This window comes from Otolemur garnettii, unplaced genomic scaffold (genome assembly GCF_000181295.1).
Source record: "Otolemur garnettii isolate 467f Iridium unplaced genomic scaffold, OtoGar3 scaffold00001, whole genome shotgun sequence".
Lineage (NCBI taxonomy): Eukaryota > Metazoa > Chordata > Mammalia > Primates > Galagidae > Otolemur > Otolemur garnettii.
The window spans coordinates 28,115,973-28,134,071 of NW_003852396.1; the positions used below are offsets into that span (position 1 = coordinate 28,115,973).

The 18,099-nt window shown below is 42.2% G+C and overlaps 1 protein-coding gene across 1 annotated transcript in view; it reads right to left on the reverse strand.

Moving 5' to 3' along the window:
- Positions 1-235: 235 nt before the first annotated feature.
- Positions 236-18,099, reverse strand: part of PPME1 (protein phosphatase methylesterase 1) — a 57,458-nt gene continuing 39,594 nt past the window's right edge. Inside the window, exons 8-14 of the mRNA XM_003780907.3 lie at positions 17,156-17,221; positions 12,366-12,489; positions 9,852-9,981; positions 8,855-8,899; positions 3,656-3,720; positions 2,993-3,060; positions 236-1,444 (exon numbers count right to left, since the gene is read on the reverse strand). Of these exons, the coding sequence (XP_003780955.1) occupies positions 1,426-1,444; positions 2,993-3,060; positions 3,656-3,720; positions 8,855-8,899; positions 9,852-9,981; positions 12,366-12,489; positions 17,156-17,221 (517 nt within the window). The 3' untranslated portion in view covers positions 236-1,425. The remainder of the gene's footprint in view (positions 1,445-2,992; positions 3,061-3,655; positions 3,721-8,854; positions 8,900-9,851; positions 9,982-12,365; positions 12,490-17,155; positions 17,222-18,099) is intronic.

Consider the following 18,099-nt stretch of genomic DNA (forward strand, 5'->3'; position numbering starts at 1 on the left):
GGGCATTGTGGTGGGTGCCTGTAGTCCCAGCTACTTGGGAGGCTGGGGCAAGAGAATCACTTAAGCCCAAGAGTTGGAGGTTGCTGTGAGCTGTGATGCCACAGCACTCTACCCAGGGCAACAGCTTGAGGCTCTCTGAAAAAAAACAAAAAAACCCAAACTAAGTCCAATGAACTGTCTCCTGCCCACAGATAAGCAGAACTGACAACTCCACAGAGAGAAAGACCAGACCAACAAAGGTTGGGAGATATTTATTTTCTTTAAACAAGGTCATAAATAACAAAGAAACAAAGTAGGTCCCAGACTTTGGACCGTGCAGCAGGACAGGGATAGGAAGTTGTTGGGTGGAGAGGCGGAGGGGCTATGCATCACCTAAGACAGTCACAGATAAGATGGGCTTTAGGAAACTGCTCCTCCCTGCCCTCAAAATGGCGTGCCTGAGCAGCAGGGGGAGGCTGCAGTGCTGTGATGAGGCAGCTGGAGAAGGCAAAGACTGAGAATGCTGAGCTGTAATGTTTCTATGCAGAGTGATGTGGAAACCACAACTAGTGAAGAGAAGCTGTGGGGGTCTGAAGAGGCAAGCAGGCACTGCGCACCCTCCAGGAACCAGTTATGAAAATGGTTACATTTGATTATTAAAAACAATTCCACAGGCTTTAGCCTGCAGCTCTGTGCATGGGCTGTATTTAACCTGGTTGCTGTGTGGCAGGTGAGGGCTCAAGAGGCCCATGGAGCAGCCTGGCCTCAGCCCAGGGCAGGTGCCCAGACATGGGAGTGGGACAGTGGGCTCCCCCAGATGGGAGGCCATGTGCTTGGACTGGCTGAACCTGATTTTCAGGCTGGTTTCTTGTGATGCTATTCACCACCCCTCCCTGTACCTAAGGATGGGATCCTGGCCTCTCTGGGTCTTCCCAACCTGGAATAAGACTGGAATAAAATGGTACCTGAATGGTGTTTTATTTGAAAGGGAAAAATAAGGACCACCCTGTGTATTGTCCATCCCAAGAGGTAGGGAAGGACCATGCCAAGAACAATCTCAAGGAATGGAGATCCCTGAGCCTATAGAGACATTTGGACCCAGGTGCATTGCCTGATGCCAGAATCAGGGGCCCAGGATGGCAGCAATGAAGGCTTTACCCTAGGCAAGGCAAGGAGAACAGGAGGGAGCTACCCCTGCACAGGGAAAGGGTAGGAGCTGGGAAGCCCTGGACTGGGGAAGCCGATATTGGTCAAGGGCCCTGGAAAACAATGCTTTTGGCGAGAATACATGACAGAGTTTGTACATGTGGGGATGCCCGTCTACAGGGAGCCGGTGTCACATAGCTGGGCAGGATGGGGAGGACGAGACAGCGGCATCACAGTGGCCTCTGGTGCAATATATTTACAACAGAGTTTAATGTTGAGGGAGAAGTGGATAATAGGTCACTAACATCCAGGAAACACACTGTGAAGAACAGAAAGAGAAGGAAAATGTAATTATTATTAGCTTTCCCCTGCTTAAACTGTCTCCCCCAGCAATCCCTCCTAATGACCACCAAGGCCATATAAGGGGCTGTCCCATCTCCTCTAAGCCCCATCTAGGCCTAGACACAGGGTCTGCTCACAGTGTACTGCTCATTTGACTAAGACTCCAAATGGTCCAGGGGCCCTAATCAAACATTTTATATGAGAAATTAAGTCTTTTTTTTTTGAGACAGAGTCTCACTCTGTTGCCCAGGGTACAATGCCATGGCATCAATGTAGCTCACAGCAGCCTCAAATTCTTAGACTCAAGCAATCCTCCTACCTCAGTTTCCCAAGTAAGTTGGGACTACAGGTGTACACGATGGTGCCCAGCTATGTTTTCTATTTTTAGTAGAGAGGGGGTCTTGCTCTTGCTCAGGCTGGTCTTGAACTTCTGAGGTTAAGCAATCTACTGGCCTGGGCCTCCTGGAGTGCTAGAATTACAGGAATGAGCTGCTGTGCCTGGCCAAGAAAATTAAGTCTTTATTGTTGATTCTTGGGATCCATCAAGGGTCAGCTGTACAGCAATGGTGGTCTGACATAGAGGTGTTACTTCTGTGGCTCACTGTACCAGGTTCCTGTCATTATCTACAATGCCAACCCTGACAAGCCATTCTCATCTCTCAGAGCCTGGCATTCAGAGTTTTCTAAGTCAGAAACCATTTCTTCCTCATCCTTTCTGAGGGTGGGGAATAACTTCCCTAAAAATCAAAGAGACTATCCAATGGCAGGAGTAACTCTTCATTAGGCCTGGGGGCCCTCTAGGATTAAGGACCTTTAGCAGGGAGCCTGGGAGCTCTGTGAAGTGGGCCAGGACCAGCTGGGTTGGGTTAACATGCCTCTTCTTCCTTTACAACAAGGAGCCCAGCTATATTTCCTAACCAGATAAAGAGCACCCTCCTTCCTCCTCTAGACCAGTGATTCGCAAATGGAGACAATTCTGCCTCCTTTAAGACATCTAGTAAAATCTGGAGACATTCTTGATTGTCAGTAGTACGTATGGGAGGTATTACTATCTAGAGGGTAGAGGCCAGGGACACTAAATTGCAGGACAGAGCCCTTACAACAACTGCCTCAAAAGTTAAATATTGCTGTGCCTGGAAACCCTGCTCTCGATTTCTACACCTCCTCTGTGGCCTGCCCAGCTTTCCTGAACAACAGGGTAGAAAAAAGCAAAGAGAACTTCTCTAAGTGCCTGGATAAGGACTGATTGCATCCCAGCCCCAGAGAAGGGGAACCTCAAGAAGAAATGGACATTGTAGTAAAAGGCAGGATTTAATTGCAGCCTTACCAACAGCCCCTTGACCAGAGCACACAGAGCAACCAATTATGACTTTGTAGAAACAGACATGGCAAGCTCTTTGTTGAAGAGGAGGAAGAGCAACATAGTGACCAAGAAGGGTAAGGCAAGAGGTATTTATAACCCTACATATATGTTGTTGGGGTTGGCCAGCACCACTGGGGTCCTTAAACCCTTGTCCCTCCTTACCACTGGAATCCACCGACTGGCTCTGCAAACCTGTGCCGGATCAGGAAAGTGGCGACAGCTTCAGCTACCTGGGAAAAGGATAGATATTCCAGGCCATGTGAAGGTTAGTGATAGGGCTTAGCTTTGGAAGTCCTGTAGGCTTCTGTTATAAGGTAAGGCTCAGTGGTACCGTCATGAGCCCCATAGCTCTAGGGAGATGGAAATCAAAACCTGAGTCCTAGCAGGGTGGGAAGACCCCTCCCACTATTCTTGCCTGGTATGGCTCCAGAGAGTTCAAAAGGTATGATGTGAAGGGCTAATTTCTCCTCTTAGAGTTACGCAGCACCTTTTTCCCACAGAAGGAGCCCATATTTCTTGTGAGCAGTTTCTACCCCAATCATCCCCTCTTCCATCTGGCTTTTGGGGGTAATGGAGAAATGGAGCTTAAGATCTTAACCACAGGGCCCTGGGATAAAACAGCAGGATACCAGAAGCTCCTCAGCCCCTACACACAGAGCTGCAAGGAAGAGGTCTGGGGAGCTGGAGAAAGTGTACTTGCACAGGCCCAACAGCAGCTGCTGCTGCAGGCAACAGGCTGAGACTCAGAGGCTTATCCTAATCTTCTGTGACATCCAAGGTTTCTCTTACAGTTGTCCTTTTATAGTCACTGAGCACCAGACTCACCTTGTCAGGGGCATCCTCGTGGACTGCATGGCCACACTGGGGTAAGACCTGCATCTGGAACTTCCCTGGAGAGGAAACAAAGCCAGGCTACCTCAGGCACTGAAACACTTTGGAAGTCCTGCAGGCCTCTGTTCTCACCACCTTTGTAGCCTCACAGGTCACATTCCAAGAGACCAGGACTTTCCTATTTCCAACCCCACTCCAATACTGTGAGCCAATTACCAAATCTTTGATGAGAATGGTAACACTTGTAACCTTGTGCCAACAATTTTCCCTTCGCCTTTTCCTGCTGTACCTGTTTAGTGTACAGGCTAGACACATAGGAGAAACAGTTCCTGTCCTCAGGAGATTTACAGCCCAGCAGGAGAGTAAAATCTAAAGTGAACATTTTAATGCAGCAATTAGTTTCTATGATAAAATGGGGCGTATAGGGCTATAGGAACATAGGAAAGGGGCTTCAGAATCCAATAGGATCCAGGAAGCCTTTCTACACAGAAAGAAGAGCCTACACACAAAAAAGAAGGCTTGAAATGGTATTTATTCCTGGAAATAAAAAAAGCTTAGCATGGTACTTAGCAAGAATGGTTAACAATGAGGCTGAATGGCTCAGTACCTGTAGCCCAGTGGTTAGGGCTCCAGTTACATACACGGAGGCTGGCAGGTTCAAACCGGGCCACGCCTGCTCAACAACGACAACTACAACAAAAAAATAGCCAGGCGTTGTGGCAGGTGCTTGTAGTCTCAGCTGGGAAGCTGAGGCAAAAAAAATCATTTGAGCCCAGGAGTTTGAGGTTGCTGTGAGCTGTAACACCATGGCACTCTACCAAGGGCGACAAAGTGAGACTCCATCTCAAAACAAAAACAGAAACAATGAGGCTGAAGAGGTAAAGAGGGACTATGCCATTAAAGTTTTTAAGCTATGTTAAGGATTTAATTTTTTTTTCTTTTTCAGAAACAGTCTCACTGTATCACACCAGTTACAGTACAGTGGCTTCATTGTTACTCACCACAACCTCAAACTCCTAGGCTCAAGTGATCCTCCTCCCGCAGCCTCTGGGTAGCTGAAGCTACAGGTGCACACCACCACACTTAGTTCATTTTTCTATTTTTAGTAGAGACAGGGTTTGGATCTTGATGAGGCTGGTCTTAAACTCTGGACCTCAAGGGATCTTCCTGCCTTGGCCTTCCCAGAGTGCTTGGATTATAAGCGTGAGCCACCATGCCCTGCCAGGATTTTGAAATTTATTATAATAGTAAGTTACTATTTGAGTACTTAACTATGTGCCAAGCACTGAACTAACCACTTTCTCACACTATCTTAGGGAACACTATAAGCTCACAACTAATGTGACAATTTTTTTTTTTTTTGAGACAGAGCCTCAAGCTATCCCCCTGGGTAGAGTGCCAAGGCATAACAACTCTAGCAACCTCCAACTCCTGGGCTCAAGCGAGTCTCCTGCCTCAGCCTCCCAAGTAGCTGGGACCACAGGTGTCCACCACAATGCCCGGCTATTTTTTGGTTGCAGCCATCATTGTTGTTTTGGTGAGCCAGGCTGGATTCCAACCTGCCACCTTAGGTATATATGGCTGGTGCCACCTGAGCCACAGGCGCTGAGCCTAATGTGACAATTATTAAAAGTGAACAGAGATGACTGGTAAAGAAGATCCTTAAGGAGACCAAAGGAAATGGGACCCAGAGCTCCCACAGATAAAGAAGACTCTGGGCTCGGCACCCGTAGCATAGTGGCTACGATGCCAGTCACATACACCGAGGCTGGCAGGTTTGAACCCAGCCCAGGCCTGCTGAACAACAATGACAACTTCCAACAAAAAATAGCCGGGCATTGTGGCAGCTGCCTGTAATCCGAACCTACTTGGAAGGCTGAGGCAAGAGAATCGCTTAACCCCAAGAGTTTGAGGTTGCTGTGAGTTATGATGCCACAGCACTCTACCAAGGCTGACAAAGTGAGACTCTGTCTCAAAGAAAAAAAAATAAAGACTGAGCCTCAGTTTCTCTATTTACAAAATAGAAGAATAAGCTCTGAAAGTTCTCTGGTCATTGCATCCTGTGGATCTTGCTCTAGGGACACAGTGCTTCAAAAAGTTCTCAAGTATCCTTTTCTATCCATTTTTAAAGCTGATTCTCAAATCTACCCTATAAAATTATACAAGACAAATATTGGAATTTTTTTTTCCTTTTGAGAAGATGAAACTGAGGCTATGACAAGTGATGTAACTTGCCCAAGGTGACTTAATTAGTGGAGGAATAAGACCATTTCCCAGCTTATGTCTCTTCTCATGAAACAAGCTGCCTTTGGGTACTCCAGCCTTGTTACCTCTCCCTTCTGTCTCCTGAAGTACTGTTGTTAATGCATTAGGATCCAAACACAGATCAGTGTGTGCCCCTTTGGTAGGTTTTCATTCTACATGCCACTGGTACTTGCTGCCCTAGGCGTGTCTCATTTCTGTAAGAACAGGGGCTGGTATTATTACTTGCTCTATATCCCGCATATGGCCCAACACAGAGCTGAGTATTCAGTAGGTAGTTATTAAGTCTTAGATGAATGATTGAAGGCCCAGACCCAAAACTTACAACTTCAACCCTCGGCCTTCTTATTAAAATAGCCTCTGATGACTAGGGATACATTTTTCCTTCCTCTTTGGAAGAGTAGGTATAAGTTAACTGGGAAAATATAAATGTACTGAAACTGCTGTGCCAGATATACTTAACATACTGCAGGTAATCCTCACAATTACTCTGTGAGGTAGGACTATTTCCAAACCTTTCTTTCCCTTTTTTTTTTTTTTTTTTTGAGACAGAGCCTCAAGCTGTCCCCCTGGGTAGAGTGCCATGGCATTACAGCTCACAGCAACCTCCAACTCCTGGGCTCAAGCAAGTCTCCTGCCTCAGCCTCCCAAGTAGCTGGGACCACAGGCGCCCGCCACAACACCCAGCTATTTTTTGGTTGCAGCCATTATTGTTGTTTGGCGGGTCCGGGCTGGATTCGAACCCGCCACCTTAGGTGTACGTTGCTGGCGCCTTAGCCGGTTGAGCTACAGGCGCCGAGCCTTCTTTCCCATTTTATAGATAAGGAATCTTAGGTCTAGAGAACCCAAATTATCTGCCCAAGTTGCACTATGAATACATGGTAGGTTCCTAGGATTCTAAAAATAATTCAGCTGGTTAGAACACAGTGCTAGGAAGGCTGTATTTTGGAATCAATACAAACTTAGCCCTTGCCCTTTATTCTATGGAATGTCCCAATTACTGTCTATACTCAAAGGAGGCTTTCTTTAAAACTGAGTGGTCTTAGTATAATCCATACTGAAGAATGAGGAGGAATATAATCTCATAAGGAATGACTACTTCTTGGACATAATAAAAGGCATGATCTGTTAGAGTCTTCACCCACATTTTCTTATTTAAACCTCATATAATTATACTGAGATATATCACTTTCTGCACTTTATAAATGAAGAAACTCAAGATTAAAGAAGTTAGCATTTCACTTGGGCATCAAAACTAATTCACAATGATTCAAACCCAGGATTGTCTGATTCCAAGGCTTGTGATCAACAGTGGTTTCAGATGCTATCCCAGTCCAGATCAGCTACTTTCAGACAGTCTCAGGGGTCTCATCTGATTCTTATATCTTCCCAGGATCAAGCACACCTCTTGTATGTAAACGATGCCTAGGAAAAATTTGCCTGAATCGAATTTAAGTCTGAAGTATGGGTCTAAGCTCAGAATTGCCAACATCAATGTCATTAAAATCACAGAGTCTCAACTCACAGTCTTGCTGTTAAAGGAAAGGAAAGGCTCAATGTTCTGGGGTCAAGTTTTATTAATCATTTGAGAGCCTCTGAATAATTATTATGAGGGAATATAGCATCTTTTGTTGTGAAGAGCTTGAGATGACTATAAGAAGAGTTCAGAGGGTCCATGAGACATCCCTGTAGAGATGCAGGGCAAGTCTGGAGCTTAGGAGTGAGGGGTGAGGCCCCATCGTCCCCACTATCTTTTGGCCAACACAACCTGCATCTGCGCACAGTACTCAGCATGTCACTTTGCTACTCGTTATACCTCATGACCCTTTGAGGCCGCCATCTATTTGCCCATTTTATAGATTAAGAAGAGTAGACCTGAGGAGGATGAATTAACTTGCCCAGGTAGAAAATTTACCGTAAAAGCAATATACAAATCCAGTTCTCTCAACTTCAGATGTCTTCATGATGTCTTCTATATAGATTTTACAGGTTTTTGTACCTAGATTATTTTAGACCTTCCCTTTCCTAAAAATTCTAACGATGAAAGTACTGATCGGTATTCAAAATATTTCCTTTCATAGTATCATTTCCCTATACTTTACTATTTGCAAACAAACTACCTTATTTTAATGCTTATAACTCTGAAATATTGGTAGCATTATAATCCCATTTTTCTTTTGTTTTTTAAGAGACAAAGTCTCACTTTATCACCCTCAGTAGAGTGCCGTGGCACCACAGCTCACAGCAACCTCCAACTCCTGGGCTTAGCCAATTCTCTTACCTCAGCCTCCTAAGTAGCTGGGACTATAGATGCCCGCCAGAACATCTGGCTATTTTTGTTGTTGTTGCAGTTTGGCCGGGACCGAGTTCGAACCCACCACCCTCGGTTTAGGGGGCCGGGGCCCTACTCACTGAGCCACAGGCACCACCCCATAATCCCATTTTTAGATGGAAAAATATCAAAGGGAAATACTTGTCTCCATAATTATACAGTGGGTCAGGAACAGAGGAGTATGTCAACTTGTATCTGACTCTAAAGCTCATGCTTTCTCCACTGCACCTCACCATCTCAAAATATTAATTAGCTTCCAATAGTGGCTCAGGCCTGTAATCTGGGAGGCTGAAGCAGGTGGACTACTTGAGCTCAGGAGTTCAAGACCAGCCTGAACAAGAGAGAGACCCCATCTCTACTAAAAATAGAAAATTTAGCCAGGCATGGCAGTGAGTGCTTGTAGTCCCACTTACTCAGGAGGCTGGGGCAGGAGGGTGGCTTAAACCCAGAAGTTTGAGGTTGATATGAGCTAAGCTGGCACCATGGCACTCTAGCCTGGGCAACAGAACAAGCAGGACTATGTCTCAAAAAAAATAAAATTAATTTCTACATGACCTTATCCTCAATAAGGCATCCTGGGGCATTTCTGGATAACTTACCTTGCATCTGGCCAATGGTCAGATCTTTATCCAACCTATCAACACCTACAACAAAACAAAAGAGTCCATGAATAGCTCACTAGAAAAGGCCATGTAAAATAGGTTTTGCTGTTCAAATATAAAGTGGGAACTGTTACGAAGTTACGTAAGCGTGATGACATTCTCAATTCATGTTAATGCCACTCTTAACTCCCAGAGGGTATGTGTTGATCAGGTGAAGCTTTTTAAGCTTAAAATTCCCCTATAATCACTTCACTCATTTAAACTGGTTTCGTAAAACAGGGTTTTTCTATTTTGATTCTCATAATACTCAGAATATCCTTGTACCACTGTATCCAGCTCTAGAAAAAGGACTTGGGCTTGACCAGGTACAAAGACCAGGCCAGAACTAGGCCATACCAGGTGGATGCTTCTGCTTAGGTAGTTTTAGAGAGATTGGGTATAGGAAGAAGAGAGGGCACAGATGATTGAAGATGGATTCTTTGGAAGTCACTACCTATTTTGGAGAGGAATTTTAATGTGGTCATATCCAGATAAGAATATATCCACACCACTGTGGACTGAAATGTTCCCTCCGCCACACCCCCCATCCCCACCAACTCATGCTGAATCCCTAATTCCCAATGTGACTATATTCAGAGCTAAGACCTATAGGGGGGTCATTAAAGCTAAATGAAGTCATAAGCGTGGGTCTCAGATATGACAGAATGAGTATCAAGACACCAGAGAGCTTGTTCTCACTCATACTTGGCCCTGTGAGGGCTTGCTATCTGCAAGCCGGATGGCTCACTAGAATAGCTCACTAGAAAAGGTCATGTAAAATAGGTAGGGATAAGGAAGATAGCTGTTATCAGAAGCCAACTGTGCTAGCACCCTGATCTCTTAGACTTTCAGGCTCTCCAAAACTGTGAGAAAATAAATTTCTGTTGTTTAAGCAGCCTGGTCTATGGTATTTTATTATGGCACCACAAGCTAATACACATATGTATATACTTACCGGCCAAGAGCAGCAATTTAGGAATAGGACAACTAAGAAAGAGATTGGATAAGCCTCGGAACCAGCCATCCCAGTATTTTTCTGTTTTTGCCAGTTCAATTCTCCAGGTATATGGATGGTCTTTCTTGGTCTGGAGGAATAAGAGCAAGTTCTGAGTCTCCGAGGGCAACCCCTGGAGGAACAGCATAAAAACTAGGTCCCTGGGAAAAGGAAAGGGAAGGAAACTAGCACTTACTAAGGACCTACTGTATCCCAGACATTTTAATATACATTATACAGGTCATTTTTGCCCATTTTTGATAATTAGAAGTTTACTTTTTATTCCTATTAGTTTCACTGAACTCAGGAAAATATAATATCACAAAGGCATTAAATGGTAGAGCTAAGATTAAGCTTTTCTTATACCCAGTTGGCAAAAAGGACATTTTATCAAAAGAATAATTACAAAGAACATAGTAATTATTAATGCAGCATGAAGAAAAAGGTTTACAATACAGGGTATCCATAAAGAAGCACTCTAAATAATATTAAGTGAAAGAAGTGAAGTACAACATGTTATCTAAGATAGAATTATTACTAGAAAAATGTGGTATAACTTGTAGGAAAGAACTGGAAGACAAAACCGAAAATAAGTTGATTTGTTGGAGAGCATTTTTTTCTTATACTTTATGATAATGATAATGATCTTGTAACAGTATTTTACTTTATTTTATTTGAGACAGAGCCTCAAGCTGTGCCCCTGGGTAGAGGGCCATGGCATCACAGCTCACAGCAACCTCCAACTCCTGGGCTCAAGCGAGTCTCCTGCCTCAGCCTCCCAAGTAGCTGGGAGTACAACACCTGGCTATTTTTTGGTTGCAGCCATCATTGTCGTTTGGCGGGCCCAGGCTGGATTTGAACCTGCCACCTTAGGTGTGTGTGGCTGGTGCTTTAGCCACTTGAGCCACAGGCGCCAAGCCAACAGTATTTTAAAAAAGGAAATATTGGACAAATATGACAAAATGTTAATATGTGTAAAAACTGTGATAGTAGGAAAGTGGGTCAACATTAACTCCAAATGGATCACAGACACGAATCTAAGAGCTAAACTATTATAGAGTACTCTTACAAGAAAATATAGGCATAAATGTTTATAACCTTTAGGTGAAACCTGTTAAGATATAATAAAAGTAATGCAGACAAAAGAAAAAAATAGACAAATTGAATTTCTTCAAAACTAAAACTTTTGTACTTCCAAGAATCCCAAGGAGTTGAAAAGACATCAACCCATGGAATGGGAGGAAATATTTGCAAATCAAGGACTTGTATCTAGAATATGTAAAGAGTTCTTTATACTCAATAATAATTAATAGAAACCCAACTAAAAAAATGGACAAAGGATATGAATAGAAGATATACAAATAGACAATAAGCATATGAAAAGATCTTTGTAAAGTCTTAAGAGGTACAAAGTATTATTTTCATCACTGATTTTAAGAATGGCAAGAAGATCCTAATTAAACTAGAAATACTATTTAAAAATACACTGTTTTTACTGCTAACGTAGTACCTCCAAATGCAAAAAGTATGTAGTCACAAGTTCATTACCTGCCATTAACAAGATGTTTCTAATTCATTAAAAAAAGTCTGCTGCTCACAACTACTAAACATTTCTAAGAAAAAAGCACCCCTTTCCATTACTATCCTCACATCAACTGCCCAGCAAAGTACTCACAGAACACTCATTATTTACACAACCCTGAACTAAACACTGAGGGAAACTCGTGCAGGACCTTAGTTTCTTCCCTTAAAGTACACATTTTTTTTTTTATTTGAGATATGGTTCTTACACATTTAAAGGACAACATGAGTCTACATTCTAAGGATGACCAGCAGGAGACCAGTCTTAACAACTACAACCAAAAATAGCTGGGCATTGTGGCGGACACCTGTAGTCCCACCTACTTGGGAAACTGAGTCAAGAGAATTGCTTAAGCCCAAGAGTTTGAGGTTGCTGTGAGCTGTGACACCATGGCATTCTATTCAGGGAGACACAGTGAGACTCCGTCTCAAAAAAAAAAAAAAATCAGTTCTATGACTCAATACATACAAGAAAGAAAGTGCTAAATTGTGTTATATAGACATTCAATGCTATATTGGATGGAGACTAATAAAAACTAATGTCAGAGGGCTTCCCCAAGGAGATAAACTCTGAAAGATGGGTAAGTCTTGTATAGGCTTAGAGCAGACTAGTAGGAATGGGATTTTTTTCATGAGAAAAACCACAGAACTAAAATTCAGGTGAGAAAGGAATCTGTTTGAGGGTGAGGTATGTACTCTAAATTTTATGTTCCAATTGGCCAACAGTGCTTTACATTTTATAGTTAACTTAAGTATCTCTTAAGACAGTGTATATGTCCCCTAAATCCCTAATGGTGGACAGACAAAAGAACAATATTATCTCCCTTCTGCACCCATAAACACTTTGAACCATCCCCCTACCCCATTTTTCCAAGAATTCAGGCCTTTACTCACCTCCATGTCATCTTCCTTTTTCCTCTTGCTTACAGACTCACTTCCTTCTTCGTCTTCTTCTTCTTCCTCTATGATTCCTTCCACTATAGATTTTGAGCCTTCTGGACTCGTAATTCCTTCACACCTAGGTTTTTTAAGAAAATGCTATCACATACCTCTCTTCTATACACAAATTATCTCAGGGATATTCATACTTAGGGCTTTTTATAATAAAATATTAGCTAAAACTTAACAAGGCTCCTGGAAGGAGGATGAAAATCTGCATTTCTAGGGATGTGGAAGGTTGTGGCCATATGTATGACTATACATCAAGGGCTGGTTTCTAGTTCTTAATCAATACTGACTCATAGAAAGGAAGCAGCCATTTTCTGAAGCATGAGTTTTATTGGCATTGTCTTATATAATCCTCTTAATAATTCTACGAAGCAGCCCTAAAGATTTAAGAAAATTATCCAGGATTATCTACCTCATGAGTGGATAATGCTGGGATACAAATCCAGATCTAACAAACTCCAATGCCTTTTCTTATAGCAGAATGAGATTCAAACAAAATGGTAAAAGGCCCACTTTTTAATTAGCTGATAAAAACTGGCAATTCTAACAATAACGGCCAGCTGAACCTTGCAGTTTAGACCATCTATCCAACCAATTACTGTTGGGGTTTTTCCTCTTAAAAATGGTCATGCCTGGGTGGCACCTGTGGCTCAGTGTGTAGGGTGCTGGCCCCCCATACTGAGGGTGGTGGGTTTGAACCCGGCCCCGGCCAAACTGCAACAGAAAATATGTGGCAGGTGCCTATAGTCCCAGCTACTTGGGAGGCTAAGGCAGAAGAATCGCCTAAGCCCAGGACTTTGAGATTGCTGTGAGCTGTGACACCATGGTGCTCTACCGAGAGTGATAAAGTGAGGCTCTGTCTCTAAAAAAAAAAGGCTCGGCACCTGTAGCTCAAGCGGCTAAGGCGCCAGCCACATACACTAGAGTGGACGGGTTTGAATCCAACCTGGGCTTGCCAAACAATGACAACTACAACCAAAAAAAATAGCCAGGCATTGTGGTGGGCACCTGTAGTCCCAGCTACTTGGGAGGTTGAGGCCAAGAGAATAGCTTAAGCCCAGGAGTTGGAGGTTGCTGTGAGCTGTGATGCCACAGCACTCTACCCAGGGCAATAGCTTGAGGCTCCGTCCCCCCCAAAAATGATCATGCCTATGATTCCAGAACTTTAGGAGTCTGAGGCAGGAAAACTGCTTGAGGCAACAAGTTTAAGACTAGCCTGAACAACATGGCACAACCCTGTCTCTAGAAAACAAATTTTTTAAATTAGCTGAGCATGGTGGCACACACCTGTAGTTCTAGCTACTCAGGAGGCTAAGGTGGGGCAATCGCCTGAGGCCAGGGAAAAGGCTGCAGTGCACTGTGATCACACCTATGACCTCCAGCCTGGGTAATAGAATGAGACTCTCTTTTTAAAAAGTTTTTAAAGGCCAGGTATGGTGGCTCACACCTATAATCGTAGCACTCTGAGAGGCTGAGGCAGGTGGATTACTTGAGCTCAGGAGTTTGAGACCAATCTAAGCAAGAAAGAGATCCCATCTCTACTAGTTATAGAAAAACTAGCCAGGTGTCATGGCAAGAACCAATAGTCCCAGCTACTTGGGAGGCTGAGGCAAGAGGATTCCTTGAGCCCAAGACTTTGAGGTTGCCGTGAGCTATAATGACATCATGGCACTCTACCCACGGTGACAGAGTCAGACTCTGTTTCAAGAAAAAAAAGAAAGTTAAAAAAAAATCCTTAGTATCTTTTTTTTATTATATAACTATTACTATAGTTATTGCTATATTACTATATGAAAAGCTGGTAATATAATTCCTCTTAGAGAGAAATACATATAAAAATACAATGACAAGACCTGAAGGTAAAAATTTCTTTTTTGTTTTTCTTTTGTTGCAGTTGTCATTGCTGTTTTTAGCTGGCGGGGGCCGGGTTGGAACCTGTCACCCTCGGTATATAGGGCCAGTGCCCTACCCACTGAACCACAGGTGCTGCCCCTGAAGGTAAAAATTTCAAGTGACTGGGTAGCAGCAAGTGCCAAGGTTTTCTTTTCATGGTAGAGAAGAATTTATTATTTTGCCCTTAAGAAGTATAGAGAAAAGGAAGGAGAGAAAACAAGCAGAATACAGAGAAACTAGGGTCAGTGGTCAAATTTTTAATAACAATGATAACTTCTCCTCTGTTTTCTCTATCAAATCTTCAGTAAAGTGTATGTTCACAAATATTTTGTTAAGTGGGGATTTTATATGACACTTGAGGCATCAACTTTCATATCCAGTATATAGTAATGATGTGATAAAAAACACAGTATAGAGCCAGGCATGGTGGCTCACGCCTATAATCTTAACACTCTGGGAGGCCGAGACAGGTGCATTGCCCGAGTTCACAAGTTTAAGACCAGCCTGAGCCAGAGCAAGACTCCGACTCTAAAAATAGCCAGGCATTGGGGTAGGCGCCAGTAGTCCCAGCTACTTGGGAGGCTGAGCCAAGAGAATCACTTGAGCTCAAGAGTATGAGGTTGCTGTGAGCTATGACATCACAGTACTCTACCGAGGGCAACAAAGTGAGACTCTGTTTTCAAATAAAAAAATAAATAAATAAAAATAAAACGGTGTAAGAAAAGAAATGTGCTTTGAATTTCTATAGCCTGTGGATAGGAGGTTCAAGGCAATTTTACCTGTATCAAAAAGGGCAGGAAACTTCTAGCTATGTATGTGATAATTACATACATGCACACTCACATACATATAGGCTTACTTATTTTAAAAACACTGAATTACCTGCATATATGCCATGTAGCTTCCTTAACAAAATGCTTTACCACTGCTTAGACAAGTCACATCTCAAAATATTGAGTCACTGAAAAGTGAATGGTATCACAGCTTATTCAGAGCTTCTGCATTTTATCTGCCTAATTATTACTACTGAAATCATCCTTGTAGGCATAAACTCCATAAATTGGCCTTGAAGTCAAATACACATCTTAGCTATGTCATCCACTAGTAATCCTGAGGAACTCATTTACCTCCCTGAACTTCCATTTCCTCACCTATAAACAAAACTTACCTTGAAGAACTACTGCAGGGATTAAATGAGTGTACAAAATGAATTAATAAATACAGGCAAATATCAATGGCTAATGACATTAAAAAAAGAGAGATCTGGCTCGGCACCTGTGGCTGAAGTGGCTAAGGCACCAGCCACATACACTTAAGGTGGCGGGTTCAAATCCAGCCCGGGCCCACCAAAACAACGACGGCTGCAACTGAAAAATGGCCAGGTGGTGTGGCGGGCGCCTATAGTCCCAGTTACTTGGGAGGCTGAGGCAGGAGACTCGCTTGAGCCCAGGAGTTGGAGGTTGCTGTGAGCTGTGATGCCATGGCCCTCTACCCAGGGGGATAGCTTGAGGCTCTGTCTCAAGAAAAAAGAGAGACCTACCACCAAAAAAAAAAAGAGACCACCCGACGTTATGTGCTTCCTTATGGTAATACACAGTTACCACCTACAAAGTATTCTTGCAAACAAATAAAAAAGCAAAACAACAACAAACAAGCAAGCCGGAACCTGATCAAGCCTCTGGATCTAACAAACAACTTACAGATAATAAAGGGAACAAAGAAATATGTTAAATCACAGCTTGATAATCTAATCAGCAAATCCAGATTGCAGAAAATGGAGCAAACAACTAGGTTTCCTCAAAAAAAAGAAAGAAAGAAAGAAACAAGATACTTAAAAGATGTAATAACCAACTGTTATGTATCTACTTTATTTTGATTCTGATTTTAGCTATAAAAATTATTTGAGACAATCAGAAATGTGAATATTTATTAGATATTTGATATTAAGGAAGTTAATTGTTTTAGGTGTGATAATGATATAATTATGTTTAAAGAGCATATCTTTAAGAGCATACTGAAATCTTACAGAGGAAATTGTATTTGTTTGGAATTTGCTTCAATATATTTTGTGCCTAAGGAAAGTAAAGAGGGGCACAGATGAAACAAAGACTGGCCATGAGTCTTTTCAATAATTATTGAAAATGAACAATGGTACAGTGGGGTTCACTGCATTATAATATATACAATATAATATATAATAACAATAATAACATAATATCACTATTCTTTTGTATGTGTGAAATTTTTCTATAGGTTTTAAAAAGGAGATAGTGTATACAAAATACTTTGCAAAGTGCCTAACAAAGAGTAAGCATTAAATAATGCCATTATCATTTTCATCTAATTCCTACACTCCTCTCTGTTCTGTTGGGCAGCATTTGCCTGGTTTATTTTTGACTATAATTCTACCAAGAAAGACCACCTGGGCTAAATAATATTAGCTCATCCTTAGAATCTGGCTATGCCAGAGCTTTCTTATGAGTTCCTCACAATTAGGTTTGATGTAGAAGGAAACTGTTACCAGAATTAAACTATACCTGGCAGCACTAAAGCGGACACAATTTTTTATGTTTGTTCTCTAGGGTTTTCAATTCTTAGCACTAGAGTTTTCCTGAGATAAACCTGTATTACACACGTATATAGAAGACACTATCTTTGGAATTTCTTTAAAAAAAGAAAGAAAAAAAAAAAAAGTAAATCTATATAGTTGGCCTAACTCTGCTCACTTATAAAATTACCTAAAATAATGAAGGCATTTACCAGGATGGTAGGATTGATGCAATCTTTAATTCCCTCACATGTTTTAGCCTCTAACCAGCCCAAGGGAGAAAAACAAGACCTACTGTTTGACTTGGCCAACCATTGAGACACGGGCAGACTCCAGATTTCTAATCTGGCCACTCTTCACACTAGGAAAGAAAAGTGAGACAAGAGGTTATTTACTATTTATTTTATCACATCAGTAAAATCAAATGACTAATTCTACAGATTATTTGGAACCTAATAAAAAACAGTGGTCACCAATGTTGCTTACTAGGAGATTATCACTACTCCTTACCTGGTTTTTATAGCCATAAGCCAGATACTAAAAATTAAATAAAGATATTGTAGTCATTTCATTTCTGCATAAATTTACCAAGAAGATACTATCTGCTAGGCCTACACTCAAGAAGCATATAATTTAGTAGGAAGAAAGAGACACAAACAAGTAATGTTAATAGGATAAGGTTCAAAGGAAGCTCTTTATCCTGAATGAGGTTAAAGAAAGTTTCCCAAAGGTCCTGCCTAAACTGAGAACTGAAGAAGATAACGAGAAAGTAAGAGGTTGGTCAGAGCATTCTATGCTGAGGAAGCATTTGTGAACAAAGGTATGGTGATATGAAAGTGAGCAGGATTATAATTTTAGAGGACTGGATATATGGAGAAGCAGGGAGGAGCAAAGGGCTGTGTAACAGAACAAAGGTGGTAGGCAGGGCTAGGTCCTACAGGACTTTGTATGCCATGCTATGGAGCTTATTATTAATAGATGGTCTTCTCACACTTGTCTACCTAACCATATCTAAGGGCAAAGCAAAATGATTTCTAGTTCCAGGGGAAACTGGAAATACTGCCTGAAGCAAGCCACAAGGAGAACACATTTCTTTTATTTATTTATTTATTTATTTATTTTTGAGACAGAGCCTCAAGCTGTCCCCCCTGGGTAGAGTGCCGTGGCATTACAGCTCACAGCAACCTCCAACTCCTGAGCTCAAGCGAGTCTCCTGCCTCCGCCTCCCAAGTAGCTGGG